We start from the raw sequence: 19,296 nt of genomic DNA, 5'->3' as shown, positions 1-19,296 counted from the left end.
AATCGACCTTGATCTGAACCCTTTTAACAAATTTCAAATCCGATATAAACTTGCTCTGTAACCCGCATGGTTTTGAATAATCTAACCCATACTCTTATCCACCAAATCAACTGTAACATCTGGTTTCGAATCACTTCTTTATTTGGGGTTGTGGCCCGATCATCAGTTATCATAAGGCTTAGGGCCTTGGGGAAGAAATGATTTGACCCTTTTTAGGTGTGGGCACTGTAGTTTAAGTGATCCAAGTGTTCGATGGTGTTTTAGAGCCCAATGGTATAATTGTACTTTTTTAGTTTGGGCCTTTATGAATTTTGGGTTCTTTTTCGGAAAGTTTTAAGGCAATGATGAGTTGTTAGAAGCATAGGGCTTATAGTCACCTTTTCGTAGATATAAATTTCGTCAGAAACGGACTTAGATCGAGGAAGTTATGGCCTTTAGAGTATTTAGCGTTTTAGAGGGAACCCTAGTATGTGGGGCGTACAAAGGGAGTACGCGGGGTATATTACTGCGGAGGTCAGTACGCTTGGCGTAAAGTGACGTATGCAGGGCGTACTGCGAAGGATGGTACGGGGGTGTGAGGCCTCATACGTTGGGCATACGAGGGTTAGATAGAAAACCCTAAATTTTGTGTTGTGCCTATATAAGCTTTATGATAGTCCCTTTTGATCATTTTTAAGACATCCTCCATGCTCTAAAAACCCTAATTTGACACCCCCCTAGCCCACGTTTGGTGATCTTGAAGCTCTTGTGAAATTTGTGGAGTGTTTTGTGGATCTAGAAGAAGAAAGAGAAACTTGAAGACTTGTTCTTTGACGGAAAACTTTGAGATCCAACATTTTCATATCCTTTTAGTAGTTTGGGAGGTATTGTGACATCCTTATTTTTCACGGCCAGAAAAGACCGATTTTGTTTATGCTTGTTTAAAAATCAGAGTAACATTTTACATAAAAGTGTTGTGAAATTTGTTCCCAAAATAAAAATATGATAAAGATTTATCAAATCATTTCCGTAGAAATGTATTTCATTAAAAAGACTCGGGATGTCATGTTCGATACAGATCAAAAGCATAAACAGTACAATATAAGTCTTACTACATTATTTCAGATCTAAAGGCCTATATCCGTAATCCCTCATCAAAAACATCACATCTATGCTCGAGCGCCACTACCTGTAATACATGAAACCGAGTGGGTCAGACTTGAGAGCCTGGCGAGCACATAGGGTTTTCAACCCACAATAATTAAGTTTATTAATTTCATCAACCAACAATAACCCGATTACCCTATCATAAGAGACCTAGACTAAGGATTAACATCAGGATGGACACTATTGCCAAGGGGGTTTCTCAGCAATAAATGTCCTAAAGGCAACCAGGGGGGATGGAGTACACCGGTGAACACATCGTTCACAAACACCTACAGGTTACGAGCCTATTAGCGTTCCACTGAACTGTCTAGAAAAGTCCGTGGTCATCATCCATACTCTGCTAGATGACAGAATCAACAACAACAACATCGAGGCCTCTCATTATTTTATCACACATCGTCTTAGTACATCTACCCATGTTTTACCCCCAGCATTTTTGTAGATATAAAATACTTATACAGTTTAAATCATTTAAAACATGTATAAAATCGTTCATCCAGCATAGACAATAAGTATTCAAATAATATGCATACTTAGCATGTAATTTATATATAATATTTCATATCTATGTGTAAGATGAAAGTAACTATGCACTCACCTGAAAAGGTGGTGATTCCGAACTCAGACAACGCTTCGTTTCTTAAAAAATATTTCATTTGATGAAACCTAGTATTATTACCACTACAGTTTAGTCTATTATTCGCTGAGACTAATTAATAGTTTAGCTATCATTACTGTTATATAAGTGTTAAACAATACTTATATAACACATAATAATAGCCCAAGTACTTATTATAAGTTCCTAATAACGTTACTATAATTAAATAAAAGCTATATTAAAATTAGCGTAGGCGTAGTTCACTTACAACGAGTTTTATAGAAAATCGGGATTTGCTTGGAGCAGCGTTCCCAAGCCGAAAATTTCTTCTTCTCGGAGCTGTCGAGCACTCCGGGGATTCCGCCTCGTGCTAGGGAGGTTCCCTAGGCTTTTCCGGGGGGGGGGGGTATGGGGCTAACGAGAGGTTCTAGAGAGATAGATAGAGAGAGAGAGAGTAAAGATAAGAAAGAATGGGAAAGTTGTAAAGAAAATGAGGGTGGGAGAGGTAGTATTTATAGGGTGAAATATGGTTGAACTTGGTGCCACATGTCACCATCTGGTGGCAAGCCTTGGGGAGAAAGCAATGGTCAAGATTGTGTCACGTCACCCATTTTCGCACATCACACTTTTGACTTCTAAAATCCGTAACTTTCACATACAAGCTCCGTTTTTTATGTTCTTTATATCCACGTGTAGGTTGAAATAAGATCTACAACTTTCATTTTGACTCCGTTGGCTAATTCTCGACCGATCTTAAATTTAACAGTACGAGAAGATTATACTGTTAAATGTTCGTGTAAAATTCATAACTTCTAAATACGAACTCTGATTTAGTCTGTCTTTTTACCGTTGAGTTCCTATTAATGAGATATTCAATTCTCATTTAGGTCGCGTAGGCCAAAAACCGCTCGAAATAAAATTCGAGTTTCGGGCTGTGCACTGCTAGCCAAATCTTAGAAAATTTTTAACTTCATCATACGAAGTCAGATTTGGGCGTTCTTTTTTTGTATGTTCTCGGTTTAACGTATACTAAAACTTTTGTTTAGATCACTAAGGCAAAAAAGTCTTTCATCGTAAATTCACTATTTACGCTTCCCGGTGTCGTGTCGGTTTTGCCGTAAAATTTCAACGGGTCATAACTTCTGCGTTATAACTCGGATTTCGGCGTTCTTTATATATCCGGAATCCTTGTTTCTATCACTATAACTTTATGTAAAGATATTGGGTTTATCTCACACTTTAATTTTGACTCTTATTTTATCCTTTATTTATTTTACCTTTATAATTAAGTATAAAGCACATAATTTCACCTAATTCACATAATACTCAAATAATTCATCTTTATTATTTCAAAAAGAGTTACAATAGTTGAACTAGACTATTACATCATCTAATTAATGCTTAGCCCCAAAACACGGGCGTTACAGATATAAAGTTCAAACCTTGTATTTTCATTTCATGGATCTTCTTCTTGGTGCATTTTTGGTCATTTTGACCCCTTTTAGTTAAGAAGTGGGAGTTAAAATCGTTTTTGAAGCTTGAAATTGAAAATTTGGATATATCATGAGTTCCCTAGGTATAAAGCTGCAACCTTTATGGTGGTTTTGGTTCCATGCATGTATTAAATCGAGTGTTAAAGCTCTTTTGAGCCCTAAAGTCCCATTTAGACATGCATGCACATAAAGTTGGCAACTTTATGTGATTAACCGCATTGGAGAAGTTAGATATAAGCTTGGATCCAAGTCTTAATGGATTAAGTGATAAATTTGGAAAGAAGGTCATGGTTGGTGAGTACGCTGGACGTACAAGTATGTATGCTGCTCATACAAGCCTCCCATCATGTACGTTGAGCGCACTGGTTGAGTGCGCCCTACATACTCGACAAACTTGGGTATTTTTGTGAATTGGGCTTGGTTGTGTTGGGCCATTTGAAAATTTATAGTTGGGCTGTTGTGATTTGTTGGGCCTTCTTAGGTAAAGGCATATGAAAGGAACTGGATCAATTTTGGAAAATTGGGCCATATTTGGGCCTTAGATGTTACAACGGGTAACATGGGGCAAAATGTATATTTTTTCTCGTTCAATCAGTTAGATATGTTATTTTGGTGGAGCGAATCAGTTATTTTGTGGACCGAATCAAAAGTGTGGGATATATCATATGCATATCAAATACCCCTGATCGAACCGAGTCAAACAAAAACATCTAGACCCGGTCAATACCAACTCAAACAACTGGGAAACAAACCAACTCTTTTTTTTTTTTTTTACACATTTATGAAAATGATTGTCATTACGGCTGGGATAAAAAATGTGAAAATAATTTAAGGGGCATATCGTGCAAGTTAGGGTTTAGTTTAGGGATTACATGCATAATTCGTTATTTAGTTTGTTGACGTCACCAATATTTGACGACTAGGGTTTAAGAACAGAGCACCATTACTTTGGTGAAGCGCCGGGAAACTTTTCGTAGTCTTCAAGCTCGGGAAACTTTTCGTAGTCTTCAAGCTCCCGAAGCTTTACCATGAACTACAGGTTTCAGAACCTCCTCGGAGCTCCATACAGGGGCGGGAATGCCATTGTCGTCAACAACACACTTCTTATATCACCAGTTGGCAATCGTATCTCTGTAACAGACCTCGTGAAATCAGAAACTATAACTCTTCCTTGTCAAGCCTCCTCAAACATATCCAGAATTGCCGCCTCTCCTGACGGCGTATTCCTTCTCGCCGTTGATGACAACTCCCGCTGCCTCTTCATCAACCTACGTCGCCGTGCTGTACTTCATCGCATCGCCTTTAAGAATCCCGTGGCATCCGCGAAGTTTAGCCCGGATGGCTCCTTCATCGCTGTCGCCTCCGGGAAGTTAGTTCAAATATGGAGGTCCCCAGGGTTCAAGAAGGAGTTTTTCCCGTTCGAGTTGGTAAAAACTTTCGCTAATTGTAATGATAAAGTTACTGCACTTGATTGGAGTCCTGATTCAGACTATGTGTTGGCTGGTTCGAAGGATTTGACGGTTAGGCTTTTTTGTCTGAAGAAATTAAGTGGTTCAAACAAACCTTTTCTCTTTTTAGGTCATAGAGATATTATCGTAGGTGCATTTTTTGGTATTGAGAAGAAAACGAAACAAGTTTCTAGGGTTTACACTGTATCACGCGATGGCGCAATTTTTAGCTGGACTTATACGGCGAAAGATGAAACACCAGATGAAATACCTTCACCTGGCACTCCTGAACAAACCATGGAAGTCGAGCAAACTAGTAATGCGAAGAAAAGAAAGAATTCCGACGCCATTATTGATGAAGAAACTTCCACTTTGTTGCATACAGCAAAGTGGGAATTGTCTAAGAAGAGTTTCTTTATGCAAACCCCAGCAAAACTAACATCCTGCGATTATCACAGAGGTTTGGAGATCGTGGTGGTTGGATTCTCAAATGGTGTTTTTGGCTTATATCAGATGCCTGATTTTGTTTGTATACACTTGTTATCTATATCCAGAGAGAAGATCACAACTGCTACTTTTAATGATCTTGGAAACTGGTTAACATTTGGCTGTGCAAGACTTGGACAATTACTCGTTTGGGAGTGGAAGTCTGAAAGCTATATATTGAAGCAACAAGGACATTACTTTGATGTCAACACTCTTGCATATTCCCCCGATTCACAGCTCTTAGCCACTGGTGCAGATGACAATAAAATCAAGGTAAGTTACTTTCAATATACAATCTCTTACACATTACAACAACATGTATGTTTACAGATCTCTGTTTTCTTGTTACAGGTCTGGACTGTGTCATCAGGCTTCTGTTTTGTGACTTTTTCTGAGCATACAAATGCAGTTACTGCACTTCATTTCATGGCTAGCAACCACTGTTTACTAAGTGCATCCCTTGATGGAACTGTTCGTGCTTGGGATCTATTCCGGTATCGTAATTTTAGAACATTCACTACCCCTTCTTCTAGACAGTTTGTTTCTTTAGCATCAGACCAAAGTGGTGAAGTGATTTGTGCAGGAACCCTCGATTCATTTGAGGTAATAAAATTAAAATTGATGTTTAAAAACTATTTAAGAAACTCTAACACATCATTTTTCTGTTTCTCTTAGATCTTTGTTTGGTCAATGAAGACTGGGCGACTGTTGGATGTTCTAAGTGGACATGAAGGTCCAGTTCATGGATTAATGTTTTCTCCAACAAATGTAAGTATTTATATCTCATATTTCTATGGTTTACTCTATAGACTTTATTATTTACGTAATTATGTTTTTAATATCCTACAGGCGATTCTTGCATCATCATCATGGGACAGATCTGTTCGATTATGGGATGTTTTTGATGGAAAAGGTTCAGTAGAAACATTCACTCACACTCACGATGTTCTTACAGTTGTTTATCGTCCAGATGGCAAGCAATTAGCTTGCAGCACATTAGATGGACAAATTCATTTCTGGGATCCGATTGATGGCTTGCTAATGTACACCATTGAGGGGCGAAAAGACATTGCTGGAGGACGCCTAATGTCTGATCGTAGGTCAGCAGCCAATTCCACTTCAGGAAAATGCTTCACAACATTATCTTATTCAGCTGATGGAAATTACATTTTAGCTGGAGGAAGCAGCAAATACATCTGTATGTATGATGTTGCTGACCAGGTTAGTTTTCTCTTTTTGAAAAAATTATAATAGTCAAATTTTTATTATTAATAGTAAAAGTGCAAAATGTTATAATTGTTTACAGGTATTGCTGCGGAGATTCCAAATAACTTTAAATCTTTCTTTGGATGGAGTTCTTGATGTTTTAAATTCAAAGAACATGACGGATGCTGGTGCTTTGAATTTAATCGATGATGATAACAGCGATGTTGATGATGGTGTTGAGAAACAAACACGGGTCAAGTCGGGTTATGACCTGCCCGGATCTATGCCTAATCGCGGGCGGCCTATTGTCCGAACAAAATGCCTACGGATCGCGCCCACGGGTCGTAGCTGGGCAGCTGCAACAACCGAAGGGGTTTTAGTTTACTCCATGGATGATAATTTCATATTTGACCCCACAGATCTTGACATAGACGTTACACCAGAGGTAACAATAACAGTCTTTTGTTCAGATTCAGACAGTTCATTCAGTACTAAAAAGAAGCAATATTTTATCCAAACAGTACACTTTATTCCTTATTTGACAGGCAGTTGAAGCGGCACTTAAGGAAGATCAGCCAAGTAGAGCTTTGATTCTGAGTTTAAGATTAAATGAAGATGAATTGATTAAAAAGTGTATTATTAGTATTGCTCCTGCGGATATAAGAGTGGTGGTTGCATCGGTGCCGTTTAAATATTTAAATAGATTGATCATGGCTTTCGCGGAGCTTCTAGAAAATTGCCCTCATCTGGAGTTTATTCTTCGATGGTGTCAGGTATAATGTTCTGTTGACATCGGTTTTAGTTCAATACATGTCAAATGCAGTCTGTTGTTATGTTTTGTCCTGTGTGATGTGATTTTTGTTGTTTGGTTTTGTAGGAGCTTTCTAAATGTCACGGACACTCGATTCAGCAAAACTCGAGGAATTTGCTGCCTGCTTTGAAGTCGTTGCAGAAGGCGATTACGAGGTTACATCAAGATTTAGGAGACACGTGTGCTTCTAATGAGTATTTGCTTCGATATTTATGCTCTACAAGCTCTAAGCCATGAGCTTATTAAGAGTTGCTGAAATGGCGATTTTGTTATAAAAGCCTTTTAGGGTACGGATGCTGTTGTAATTTTATTAAGGTGGAATTTTGCTTTTTTTTTTTTTTTTTTTTTTTTTTTGGTTATGTTTTATAGATGCTTATAAAATATTGTTTGGTATTGGTGTTGATTTTGATACACAAGGAATGACAATCTCAAAAGCTAATAGATGTCAAATGTAAAAGCTCAATTTTAAAATTTTGCATTATGAGAAAGATTGTTTTATTACGGTCAAACCCTAAAATTTGACCAACTTAATTGAGAAATATCACTGCAAGAAGAGTCGATTACTCAATTACATAACCGAAGTATTTGCATGTATTTGGTGTATGTTTTAAACATCAAAATTTATATTTGTTCAATTTAATTTTTGAATAACATATTTGTTTTTGATAAACTTTTAAAATATTTGATTTGTCTAAATCCTTACTTTTTAACATTTTATAATAATTTAAAATATTTATTTTTATCAATTAACTTTTTTATAAATATAAGTTAAAAATTTTCTTTTTATCCTTTGTACACTTCATTCTATTTACTCAAATTATTATTTTGATCAAATTTGGTTTTTAAATTATTATTTTATAGTTTTAGTTTTTTTAATGTGTAACTTATTATATCTGATTAAAATACTATATTTTTCTAAATTAATATATTATATTAATTCATAAAACATTTATGAATAATTTAGTCTCTATTCTCGAAACTTTTGCTATAAAATTTTAAACACTGTTATTTTTAGTCTATCATTAACTTTTTCAAAGTTTTGTCATAAAAATTTCAATATTTTGTTACTTTTTGTTGCTCTTCAATTTTTTACCACATAAGTTTGTGGAATTAACTCTTTTGGTTTCCCACTTTTGATATTCTCTATTGCTAGCCTAAAAGGTTTCAATAGATTGCTATTTTTGGTCTTTGACATTTATCAAATGTAACACTTCAAGTTTTTGCTACATTTGTTTGTGGATTTGGCCACATTTGTTTGTAGATTTGGCGCTTTTGATTTCGCCACCATTGATATTCTACTATACGATCCTAATTTCCTCAAAACATTATACACATACAAAATAGAAACAACAGATAAGAAAAAAAACCAAAGAAATACCTAAATATGTAAACATGAAAAAAAAAATCGGACTACTGTGAAACCCGGATGATATTCTATTTATATCAACAAGTGTTAATTTGAAGATGTGTACTTTAGTTTTCACCAACTACTATATGACTAATTTTGATGCTACTGGATAAAAGTTGGAAAAGTTTTTTATTTTTTATTTTTATAGATGATATTCGATAAGGAAATTACTTCATCTTCAAGATGAGAAACCTTTAACTGTGATGAAGAAAATGACAAAAACTGCCTAATAAGAAAAACTGTCTAGTGGTTCATCCTGGACACACAATCTAGTTATTATTAGATAATAATTTAGGTAAATATAATCTTTAAACTTAGATTTATAAAAAAAAGTTGTATAAGTCGACTGATAAAAATAAGGAATTTAAATGTTTATAAAATGATTAAAATAAGGATTTGAGTAAATATGATATTTTGAAAGTTTATAAAAGTAAATATGATATGTAGAACTAGACTAATATGATACTTTGATGTTTATTTTATTTTATTATTTATTTATTAATTTATTTTTAGATTTTCTAATTGTTTGAGATTCAATAGTTCCAAGTAAAAAATCACAAATATTTTTTTTCCAACCCATCTATAACCAATATGGATTTAAGTACACAACTAGAAATAAATTTGCAGTACTTGTTGTAAAAAACAAAATGAACTGATCAATCTATACACTAGGAAAATTAGATTTTTTGGACAGGTTATTTGGCCTTATTTTAATTTGTTATGAAATGAATACGAATTTGTGGATATATAAATAAGCAAGAAATTCGTTTAGTTGTATAAAATGATAAAACGAAATTTATTTGTTCCATAATTTTATAAGAACATAAAAAGATGTTGTAAAGATAGTATAGCTAATTTATTTAAACTTTATTTTTTATTTTATTTTATTTTATTATTATTATTATTTTTTTTTGAGTTTCAGGAAAATTAAGGTTTTTTTTTTTTTTTTTTTTTTTTTTTATTTTAAAAATAGCCAACATCCGCCTCCAACGATTCTCCTTCATAACATCAGTGAACACATATCGGGCTGCGACGTCTTTCACTCTCTTTTGTCTCGTTTTTTCTGCGTGCGACTCGCCAAAAGAGACTTTCGTGTTCGGCCCAAACAAGGTTCATATTGTGGGAATGTGTATTCCGAATCCGGCCCATTAATTAAACCCCTAAGCCAAAACCCTTCCTTTTCTTTTCTTGCAACAGGAGTTCTAGGGTTCTTCTCTGTTTACTGGTAATGGTGAAAGAGAGAGTAGAAGTTTCGATGTCTTCTTTCACTTCTAAAGGTGAAGTTTTCGCTGCTATACTCCCCGATGGATTCGTCAAAGTAAGTTCCCTCTCTGTTTTTCTCTCTCTATGTGCAGGTCTTAAACCATTTTTCTATGCTATATATGCATAAACCTATTGGAGTTGAACTAAACTTGCTTGATATCCAATTCGGGATATGGTTATGTTTTTGAAGGAATTTTGCTTGTATTTGAACAACAGGATGTTCTATCTATGTATAACATTATTATCAAATGACAAAACCATTGGTGCTTGCTTCATTGTTCTAAATTTGCTGTTAACCTATCCTCAAAAGCTAGATTCGTTACAAAGCTTTGTACCAAGCTAATAAACACCATTTCATGCTTGAAGGTTTGGAACACGAGTGATGGGAGTCAATTAGCAGAATGGAAGCAGTCAGATGGAGATTCTGTTGCTCAGTTTTCTTGTATTGCATGTAGCTTTGTGGGAAAGAAGGTAACACAGTGCATTGGAAACCTCAATTCTAACACTCCATTTTTGCCTTACTAGTTTCATATCCGACTCCATAATCTCTTATCTCCTCTTCTCCCTCTTAATTCTCAGCGCAGAAAAGAAAACAGTACTTGTTTGGTGGCACTGGGAACAGATGATGGTGAAATCTTCACCATTAATGCCTCTTCTGCAGAGTTAAAATGGAAATCTTCTGGACATCATCATAGGTATGCTATGAAGAATAATAAGATGATCATGATCATAAATTTTCTGATTATTGATGGTTAAATAAATCAAATTTGGAATAATACCTGAATTACTGAACTTTTCTGTATGCAGTAGAATAGCTGCTATCTCTTTTGCAAACAAAGGGCGTAAACTTTGTGCTATAAGTACAGATGGAACAACATGCGAAATGAACTCTGAAACTGGTGAACTGTTAAAAGAAATGAAAATCTCAAAGAAACAAATCTCTTCATCTGTATATTTTTCTGGTGAGTCTTCCCAACAAGTTGTCCTTAAAATTATCTCAACCTTTTTATTCTAACATGCGTTTCTTGTAATGATAGATGATAAAATATTAGCTGCATCAAATACAAAGATCAGAGTCCTCACCTTGGAAGATGGAGAAGAACTACTTAAATTTTCCACAGATGCTGTATGTTACTACTACCTTTTGTATGTACATTTTTAAAGTTATTACTGCAGTTCTGATGAATATATATTTTTTTGTCTTTTCTTTAGGGTCCTGTGAATCATATGTCTATGTTGGATGATACAAACACCATAATTACATCTGTATTTAGTGACAAGAATCTGCACGTGTGGAAAAATGGATCAAGTGGACCTGTTCTATCAATGAGACACCCTCCTTTAGCTATTGAATGCAAGAATGGCTGCAATGAAGATGATTTAGTGGTACTTTCTGTTTCAGAGTCGGGTATTGCTTATATCTGGAACTTGAAGATTTCATCTACAGAAAACGTAGTTCCAACCAAAATCAAAGTTGAAGGTAGTAAATCTGAAACTGACTCAAATGCTAGTGGAAAAAAGAAGAAAAACAAGGCTTCCATATTGGCTGCAAGGTTGAACTCCATTGATGGTGATGATCGAGTTACAGTTCTTGTTGTTTATGGCTCAATAAACTCTCCTCAGTTCTCTTTACTTGATGTTACTAGTCCAGAGGAGGATATTGTCATTGATGATATTCAAGAAAATCGTTTGATTGATGGAAAAGGTACATAAAATACCAATCTGATTTTCTATAGAGTATAGACCCTTTTTTATTGGTTAATTACACAAATAACCAAAAATGGCTAAAACAATCTTTATTCTTTGCAGACCAAAAAGATGCAAGGGGAAAGAAACGGGCTGCATCTGATGTAGAAGACTCTGTAAAACCGGATAAATGTAAGCAAAAAGATATTTTTTTTATTGTGTTTTTTTGGGTTTATGGAAAGATGAAATTTTGTTTGAATGTTGATGTAGCTCATGGTGATCCTATGGATGGGGTTCAAATTGATGATGACATTAATGAACCAACCATGGGAGAGAAATTGGCTAGCTTAAATATAAAGAATGATGACGTGGCACCCAAAGAGAAAACAGATACAAAGCCTCCTAGTGCAGATTCTGTCCATGTGCTTCTTAAACAAGCACTTCATGCAGACGATCGGTCCCTTCTTCTTGACTGTTTATTTAGACAAGATGAAAAGGTTAATATTTTAATATTTGATAGGAAAGTTTTCAGATGTTAGTTGAATTTTACAAGATTTTTTTACATGATTGTTTTTGTTTATCTTTTCAGATTATTTCAAACTCGGTTGCTTTCTTGAATCCTTCAGATGTTTTCAAGCTTCTAGAATCTCTCATATCTATGATCCAATCCAGGTGCAATCCACTGTTCCCTTTTAAGAAAGTTGAAAATTTGACATGATTACACTATTCTGTTCATTTCCTTTTTGAAATTGTTGAAAATTAGACATGGTCCCTTTTCGACCCATAGTACAAACTATTTTGCAATGGGTCAATTGCATATTTACTTTTTTATTGATTAAAAGCTGAAAATAATCTACGAAATTACATCATCATTTCGCAATAAGTGATTTGCTAAATGTTAAATCATATATATATATATGTTGGTGATTTTTTTTGAGTATTCTTAAAATAAGCAGTTTTATTAAATGGGTCTGAATTTAACAAATAATTGATCGTGTGAGAACAGGGGTACAGTAGTAGCATGTGCCCTGCCATGGCTTAAAAGTTTACTTCTTCAACATGCAAGCAGCATCATGTCTCAAGAATCATCTCTAATTGCTCTCAACTCATTATATCAGGTATAACAACTTCACTTATTTTTCTATTTTATCTCAATTTAGTAATTTTCTCAAAAATGGTTGTTATTTACTTATTTATAGCTTATAGAGTCTCGAATTTCAACTTTCGATCCTGTGGTGCAACTGTCGAGTTCCCTAGACTTGCTTTACACAAAGGTAAGTTTTATTTATTTATTTATTTATTTTGGATGAATGATGAGTGTTATGCATTGTGTTGAATTTTTATGTTGTTTTTATGCAGACGGTTGATGGAGTGGATGAAGAAGAACGGCCAATGGAACCTATTACATTTGAAGACACGAGTGATGAAGAAGAAGAAGAAAATGGTGAAGAAGCCATGGAAACTGATGATGATGAAGAAGAAGACAATGAAGAACTTGAAGCAATGAGTAATGTTAGTGATCTTGAAGGGAGTGATGATGGCATGCTTGACTACTGAGTTATAGAAATTCAGATTCGCTATGTTCAATGGGTTTAATGGTTCCTCCCATAAATACACAAACAGACTCAGAATTGAACTATTCCTTTATGATTTACGAGCTGAAGTCATCTTTAAAAAAATTGGTCATAAAGTGAAGCTCATCAAACGAAGATTGTATTTTTTGAGACAGACTTTTTAAATTTTTTGTTTTGGGGCTTGAATTTGTATAATCAATTTTGTAGGATTTGTTGGTATAGTATGCAATTTTGGTTACCTTTATTATTTAGATCACATATTGAATTCTTGCTTGTTTATTAGGATTTCAATTCGATCGTAATTCCATGTAACAATGATTGAGTATGGCGTATCAATTCCTGGTGCCCTCCTGCACCTTCCATAAAGAAGACGAACGTATAAGTGTATTTTAGTTATGATGATCTTTAAACGAAAATGAAAAATCCTTAACACAGGAAATAAAGGGGTCATACATGCAACATTAAGGATTAAACCATATTTTATAGTTAAAGGGTAATTAAGCAACAACGAACTAGAAGACGTGAACATTTCAAAGATCAGCCCAAAAATAACTTATATGGACATAATCCTGAAAAAGCTTTGATTTTTTTTATAAGATCATGTATAGAATATTTATAATTTTTTATTAATTTTTAGAAAAAAATATTGTCTTGTAGGTGCACTTGGTTTGTTATTCAGCAAATAAAAACATTGTTTGTTTGAAAAAAAAAAAAGATGACTTTAATAGAAAAAAAAAGTTTAATGCTTAATTTGGACTAGTTTTTATGTAACGAGTTCTGTATTGATAATCCGACAATTGTTTTTGACATTTAAGCCAAACTAATGAATTATCCCATATGATACGGACACTTTTTTATTATTTCACAACGAACCATAAAAAATTGCAATTTTGAAAACGCAGAAATACCAAATTTCAAAATTCATAATTGGAGACAACACATTAAACAAATTGAACCACCATTAATGTTTGCAATTGATATTTTGTAACAAAGTGCTAGAGGGAATTACAGAGGTTGTTTAATAAAGGAGAACAAATCCAACACCACCAATCTAACAAAGCCAAGTTTGATCTATGCTTAATCCAATTGAAACATGTATGTTAAATATCATCCATCATTTTCAAAGGAGCCACTGTATAGTTCTTGAAACGATGAATTAAGGCTGTGAACCACAATAAAATCCAGCTCCAAATCACCTTCATGTACTCACAACCAAAGAAAAGGTCCTCCACATAATCCTCAATCTTGTTACAGAAGCAACGGACTACTCGAAACCCCTCTGTTAATCAGATTCACAGTAGTCAGAATTCGATCCACATGAAACAATTAAATTTGAGGGATGCCCAATTAACCTACTTGAAGCTCGTGTCACCTGCCCACCAATCCAAATCCTAAGGTTGCATTTAATTGGCAGGAAATGAATGGAATTCGAGGGAAAAAGATTCTAATTCCCTCGAATTCATGCGTTTGGTTGGACTTAGATGAGGGAAGAAGATTCCTAAATAAAATGAGCTTTCCACTATACGAAGGAAAGTGAATTTCTTCCAAAGTTGGATGAAAAACATTCCATTCTCATTAAGGAAAGTGACAGATTACAAAAATACCCCTTGTACTTATCAGTAAACCCACCACTATCACTGACCACCACCACCACTACTGCTACCACCGCCACCACTGCCACCATCACCACCACCGCTGCCGCCCCACCGACCACCACCAACACCCTACTAACACCGTTGCCGCCACAACCACTACCACCGCAGCCGTTGCCGCTACTGCCACCGACAACCGCTACCACCGCCATGACCACCACCCACCACTGCCGCCATCACCACCCATTGCCACTGCCCGCGACGACACCACCGACTACCATCATCGTCGTTACCACTATTGTCGTCGCCACCGATCACCACCACCCACCACCACCGCTACCATTGCCGCCAACACCACCACGACCATTACCCACCACCACTACCAATGCCATCACCCACCACCACTAATAACACCACCACCACCATCACTACCAACGCTACCACCACCACCGCCACTACTATCACCGACACCATCATCGCCGTCGTTGTCTCCCGCCACCAACTGACACTGCTGCTATCTCCACCACTTTCGTCACCACAATCAATGCCATTACCACCATCACCACCACCGTCGCAACCACTATCACTGCTACCCACCATTGTCGCCGCCACCACCACCACTGCCACCACCATCGAAATTCTATTGTTTTTATAATTTTCATAATGTATTTGTACATATAAGTTAGAAAACAAGATAAAATTAAGCAAAACAGACAAATATGATAATTATGTCATTTTACATGAATTCCAACTCCATTTCATACGAACCAAACATATTTTCGAATTAAGTTCAATTGCATTTCCTACCAACCAAATAACATATGGAATTGGATTCAAATTTATGATAGATTTATTTTCCAATTCCAATTCAAATTCCTTCAGCAACATTCTACGAACCAAACAACACCTAAATGATTGTCCTAAAGGACTTGACTTTGCACACTTCAGAACAATCCCACCACCTCTAGCAAATCAGCAATCCTTGTAAACCGAAAACTAACCAGCAAAACATATATCTCCTCCAACTGGCTGGTTTCTATGCCTCTCCTTGAGTTTCTGCACCATTCCCACATAAGTTGAAAATCTGCATCAATCATTAACCTAATCCTATTTGAGACAAAACAATTTTTATTGGATTCCTTCACATAAATATTAAGTAATGTTTTAACAACCGCTTTGAACCGTTTGATCGAACTGTTTGGACCGCAAATCGGGAAAGAAAACGGTAACCAGCACTAGTTTTATGTTATATTTATGGATCCAAGACCGTTTTTACGAAAAAAAAACGGTTAAAAGTAAACCGTTAAAAGTATATTGAACCGGTTAAATTGAATAAAATAAGAATAAACTTTGATAAACTATGATGGTCTTTTCCATATAAATTTAGATATCGTTGTGGATATCTTTTGTTTGGTTATCATTTACAATTTTTTTTGCTATATTAGAGAGTGAATATATGAACCTGTTGAATATGCCACAATACGGTAATATTTAACTTGATTTTTAATTTCTATAGCCCTCAAAATGGCAATAACTTATTTATGTTTAATCTTTGATAAGTTTTTATCGTAATTGATGTGATTTTGTTACAAAAATGAAAAATGATAAATATTATAATACTTTTTAATATGTTTGTATTCATTTAAAACTATATTTTTTTTATATATATCTTATATTTTTTTTATGTATTTGAATTGATGTAATATATATATATATATATATATATATATATATATATATATATATATATATATATATATATATATATATATAAAGTTATATTTTTTTATATTATATTTTATATTTTTTTATGAATTTAAATTGATGTAATATATGCAAATATATGTATGTAATTATATATTTTATGTTTTTTTATGTATTTGAATATATATATATATATATATATATATATATATATATATATATATATATATATATATATATATATATATATATATATATATATATCAAGAACATATATTTCTAAAAACCAAAAACCAGTTAAACTAGGATGATTGTTAACTAAACAAGTGGCTTTTAGAACATTAACTAGGATTTTATTCGCTACGCATTCGCGTTGCAGCGACAATAATGATTTAGTATAATAACAATCTTAGTAGCAATATAAGTTCAGAAGAACTTAAGTCGTTAAACAACAAAAGTCGGGTACCAAAGCCATGTATAGAAACTTAGGAGGAGTTAAGTTGCCAAAGCACAAAAACTAGAAACCACAACCATGCCAAATACATTGAAACATATAATAGAAAATCAAAATCAAATTACATTTAGATCGGATTACAGATAGACCATTGAAACATATAATACATGGATAGGAAAATCAAAATCAGATTACATATATACCATAGGGAAATCTCTTTTAACTAGGAATTTCAAAAGTTTTTTTGTACGACAAACAAATAAGTTCTGAAATATTGGAATAATCGGAATAGATTTGACTCACAAATTTGGCTCAATACTTTTTTAATATGAAATTAACAATGGTAGATTTGACTCACAAATTTGGCTCAATACTTTTTTAATATGAAATTAACAATTGACTGTCTCTATTCTAATAATAAGAAATAGACCAGGTTTCCATCTTATAAGATGTCTAAAAAAGAATTCGTTCTGTGTTCTGAATTCTAAAAAAAAAGAATAAAGAATTTATAGTATATTTTCACTAATATTTATATTTTTCTGGTGATATTTTCCTGACCTTTACAAACAATTTTTCTCAAAAATTATATTTTTTTGTGGTAACTATAAAAAACATATGGGAGTTTATAAAAATGGAAGTTTTATAAAAAAAACATACGGGAGTTTATAAAAATGGAAGTTTAACAATGAAAGGGCTGGAAATGATAATTTAGAAAGTTTTTCAAAGTTAAAGGGGGTAACAGTGTAATATTTAAAAGTAGAGGGTATAAAGTGTCCTTTTACAAACTAAAGGAAAAAAGTGAAAGAAAAAAACTGCAAGGACTAAATAGTAAAAAACAAACTTTAATTGTCCCCCAAGCCAACCACTCTTTCGAAAAAAGTATCAAGATAGATCCCAAGCTTTTCAAAATCGAAATTAACATTCAAGATATTAAGCCAAACCTTCATAATCGTTTTTGGCAATAGGCTTCCCATCCACAAGGGAAATCCTATGAATGGCCCTCGTGCATTCGAACCAAAGAAATGAAGAACATTGCCATCCGCCTTCAGCCTCCCTCACCATTTAGCAAGACCATTTCAGCCCTATTTTTGTATGACGATATCATAAGAAACGCAAAATTACTTTGAACACATGTTCTGAACTACTCTACAGTTTTATGGGTGCAATGCCAAGACAAAAACATAATAAATTACTATATGAAGAAAATTTTATAGAAAATCAAAAGCCATTTATAGAAAATCCTCACTTTATTTGCGATGTGAAGTATCGAGAACTATGAGGATACCAAGGTGGTAAGACATACGTATATGATCACACCAGTATTCTCTATACATACACCCACCAACCTAACATTAAAAAAAAAACAAAAAAACAAACGAAAGGGAACAATAAAAACCATCCCTCGAAACAACTAAAAACGCAATATAATATCACACCACCATTCAACGTCTAGTAGTTGGTCCTCCGGGTGGTGGTGGTGGTAGTATCAAGGCCACCGGTGGTGCCAGTGGTGTGCTTATCACCACCTTCATCCTCCCCGAATCCAAGAGTACTCTTCACAGCATCCGCAGCACCTTGAGCCATACTCTTCACCTGCTCTCCAGTCCTCTGCATCACCCCTCCGGTCTTCTCTTTTCCACTCTCTGCAGTTTCTTTAGTCCACTGTGCTGTATCCGAGGCTTTGTCCTTGGTCGCTTGACCAATCTGCGACGCCTTGTCTTTGGTGGCTTGACCCATTTCCGATGCCTTGTCCTTCGCAGCACCGGCCTTATCTGACACGTAGCTTCCGGTCTGGTCTGTGGACTCTTTGGTCCGGTTCCAGGCGGCTCCTGCCGTGTCGGACGTCTTGTCTTTCCCTTGCTGCGCCTTGTCCCTCATTGTCCCCATCATCTGACTGGTCTTCTCCTCGGTTCGGCCTTTGACTTCGCCGGCTCTGTACTGCTGATCGTGAGACGACATTCTTGAAGTGAGTTTTCGGTTGATCGGAAAACTTTTGTGTGTGTGTTTTTTTTTCTGTGAGAATTTGTGTAATTCAAAGATGATTTAGTAAGCAGGAGAACAGTCGGTTTATATAGAGATGCATGTGAGTTGACTGCGTGACACGTGTATTTAGCATTCGACGCGTGTCATGGTTACGTGCCCTCTTAAATATTTTTTATTTTTTTAACGGTTAGGCCTCCTCGATGTCTCATCTTTTCTCGCAATTAATAAAAAAGTTAAATATTCTTTTGTATAGAATCTTCAGTACGTTTTTTTTTTTTTTTTTTTTTCTTACTCTAACTATATATGTGAATAAAGTGATATTAAATGCCTAATAATGTTTACGCAGTAACTTTTAAAACTACAAAAAAAAATCGTTTTTATTAGGATGAATTTATTTTGGCAAAGTTTGATTAAACATACATAATTCAAAATATATTTTTAGAT

General features: G+C 34.6%; 3 protein-coding genes across 4 annotated transcripts; 2 read left to right on the top strand and 1 right to left on the bottom strand.

Annotated features, from left to right (window-relative positions):
• Nucleotides 1-4,179: 4,179 nt before the first annotated feature.
• On the top strand, nt 4,180-7,591 carry PWP2 (periodic tryptophan protein 2). The gene is made up of 7 exons (XM_078978430.1): nt 4,180-5,444; nt 5,523-5,774; nt 5,847-5,939; nt 6,021-6,392; nt 6,478-6,822; nt 6,923-7,150; nt 7,255-7,591. Exons 1-7 carry the CDS (start codon nt 4,266-4,268, stop codon nt 7,423-7,425), a joined length of 2,640 nt encoding a protein of 879 aa, XP_078834556.1. The 5' UTR covers nt 4,180-4,265; the 3' UTR covers nt 7,426-7,591.
• A 2,180-nt stretch (nt 7,592-9,771) lies between these two features.
• Nucleotides 9,772-13,370, top strand: LOC145029975 (WD repeat protein). Of its 2 annotated transcripts, none has more exons than XM_078978422.1 (12): nt 9,772-9,914; nt 10,226-10,330; nt 10,439-10,554; nt 10,670-10,821; nt 10,897-10,985; nt 11,072-11,564; nt 11,669-11,737; nt 11,816-12,042; nt 12,135-12,217; nt 12,552-12,663; nt 12,745-12,819; nt 12,905-13,370. In XM_078978422.1, the coding sequence occupies exons 1-12, from the start codon at nt 9,825-9,827 to the stop codon at nt 13,100-13,102; spliced, it is 1,809 nt and encodes a 602-aa protein (XP_078834548.1). In that variant the 5' UTR covers nt 9,772-9,824; the 3' UTR covers nt 13,103-13,370. The 2 variants fall into 2 exon arrangements, with proteins under 2 accessions (XP_078834548.1, XP_078834546.1); XM_078978420.1 differs by having other exon boundaries at nt 10,667-10,821.
• Nucleotides 13,371-18,115: 4,745 nt separating this feature from the next.
• Nucleotides 18,116-18,891, bottom strand: LEA7 (Late embryogenesis abundant protein (LEA) family protein). The gene has a single exon (XM_078997498.1). It carries the CDS (start codon nt 18,826-18,828, stop codon nt 18,319-18,321), a length of 510 nt encoding a protein of 169 aa, XP_078853624.1. The 5' UTR covers nt 18,829-18,891; the 3' UTR covers nt 18,116-18,318.
• Between the last annotated feature and the right edge of the window lie 405 nt (nt 18,892-19,296).

Source organism: Lactuca saligna, chromosome 1 (genome assembly GCF_052625555.1).
Source record: "Lactuca saligna cultivar CGN05327 chromosome 1, ASM5262555v1, whole genome shotgun sequence".
NCBI classification, from domain to species: domain Eukaryota; kingdom Viridiplantae; phylum Streptophyta; class Magnoliopsida; order Asterales; family Asteraceae; genus Lactuca; species Lactuca saligna.
The sequence above is the reverse complement of the archived record's forward strand: the minus strand, read 5'-3'. Positions and strand labels throughout refer to the sequence as shown.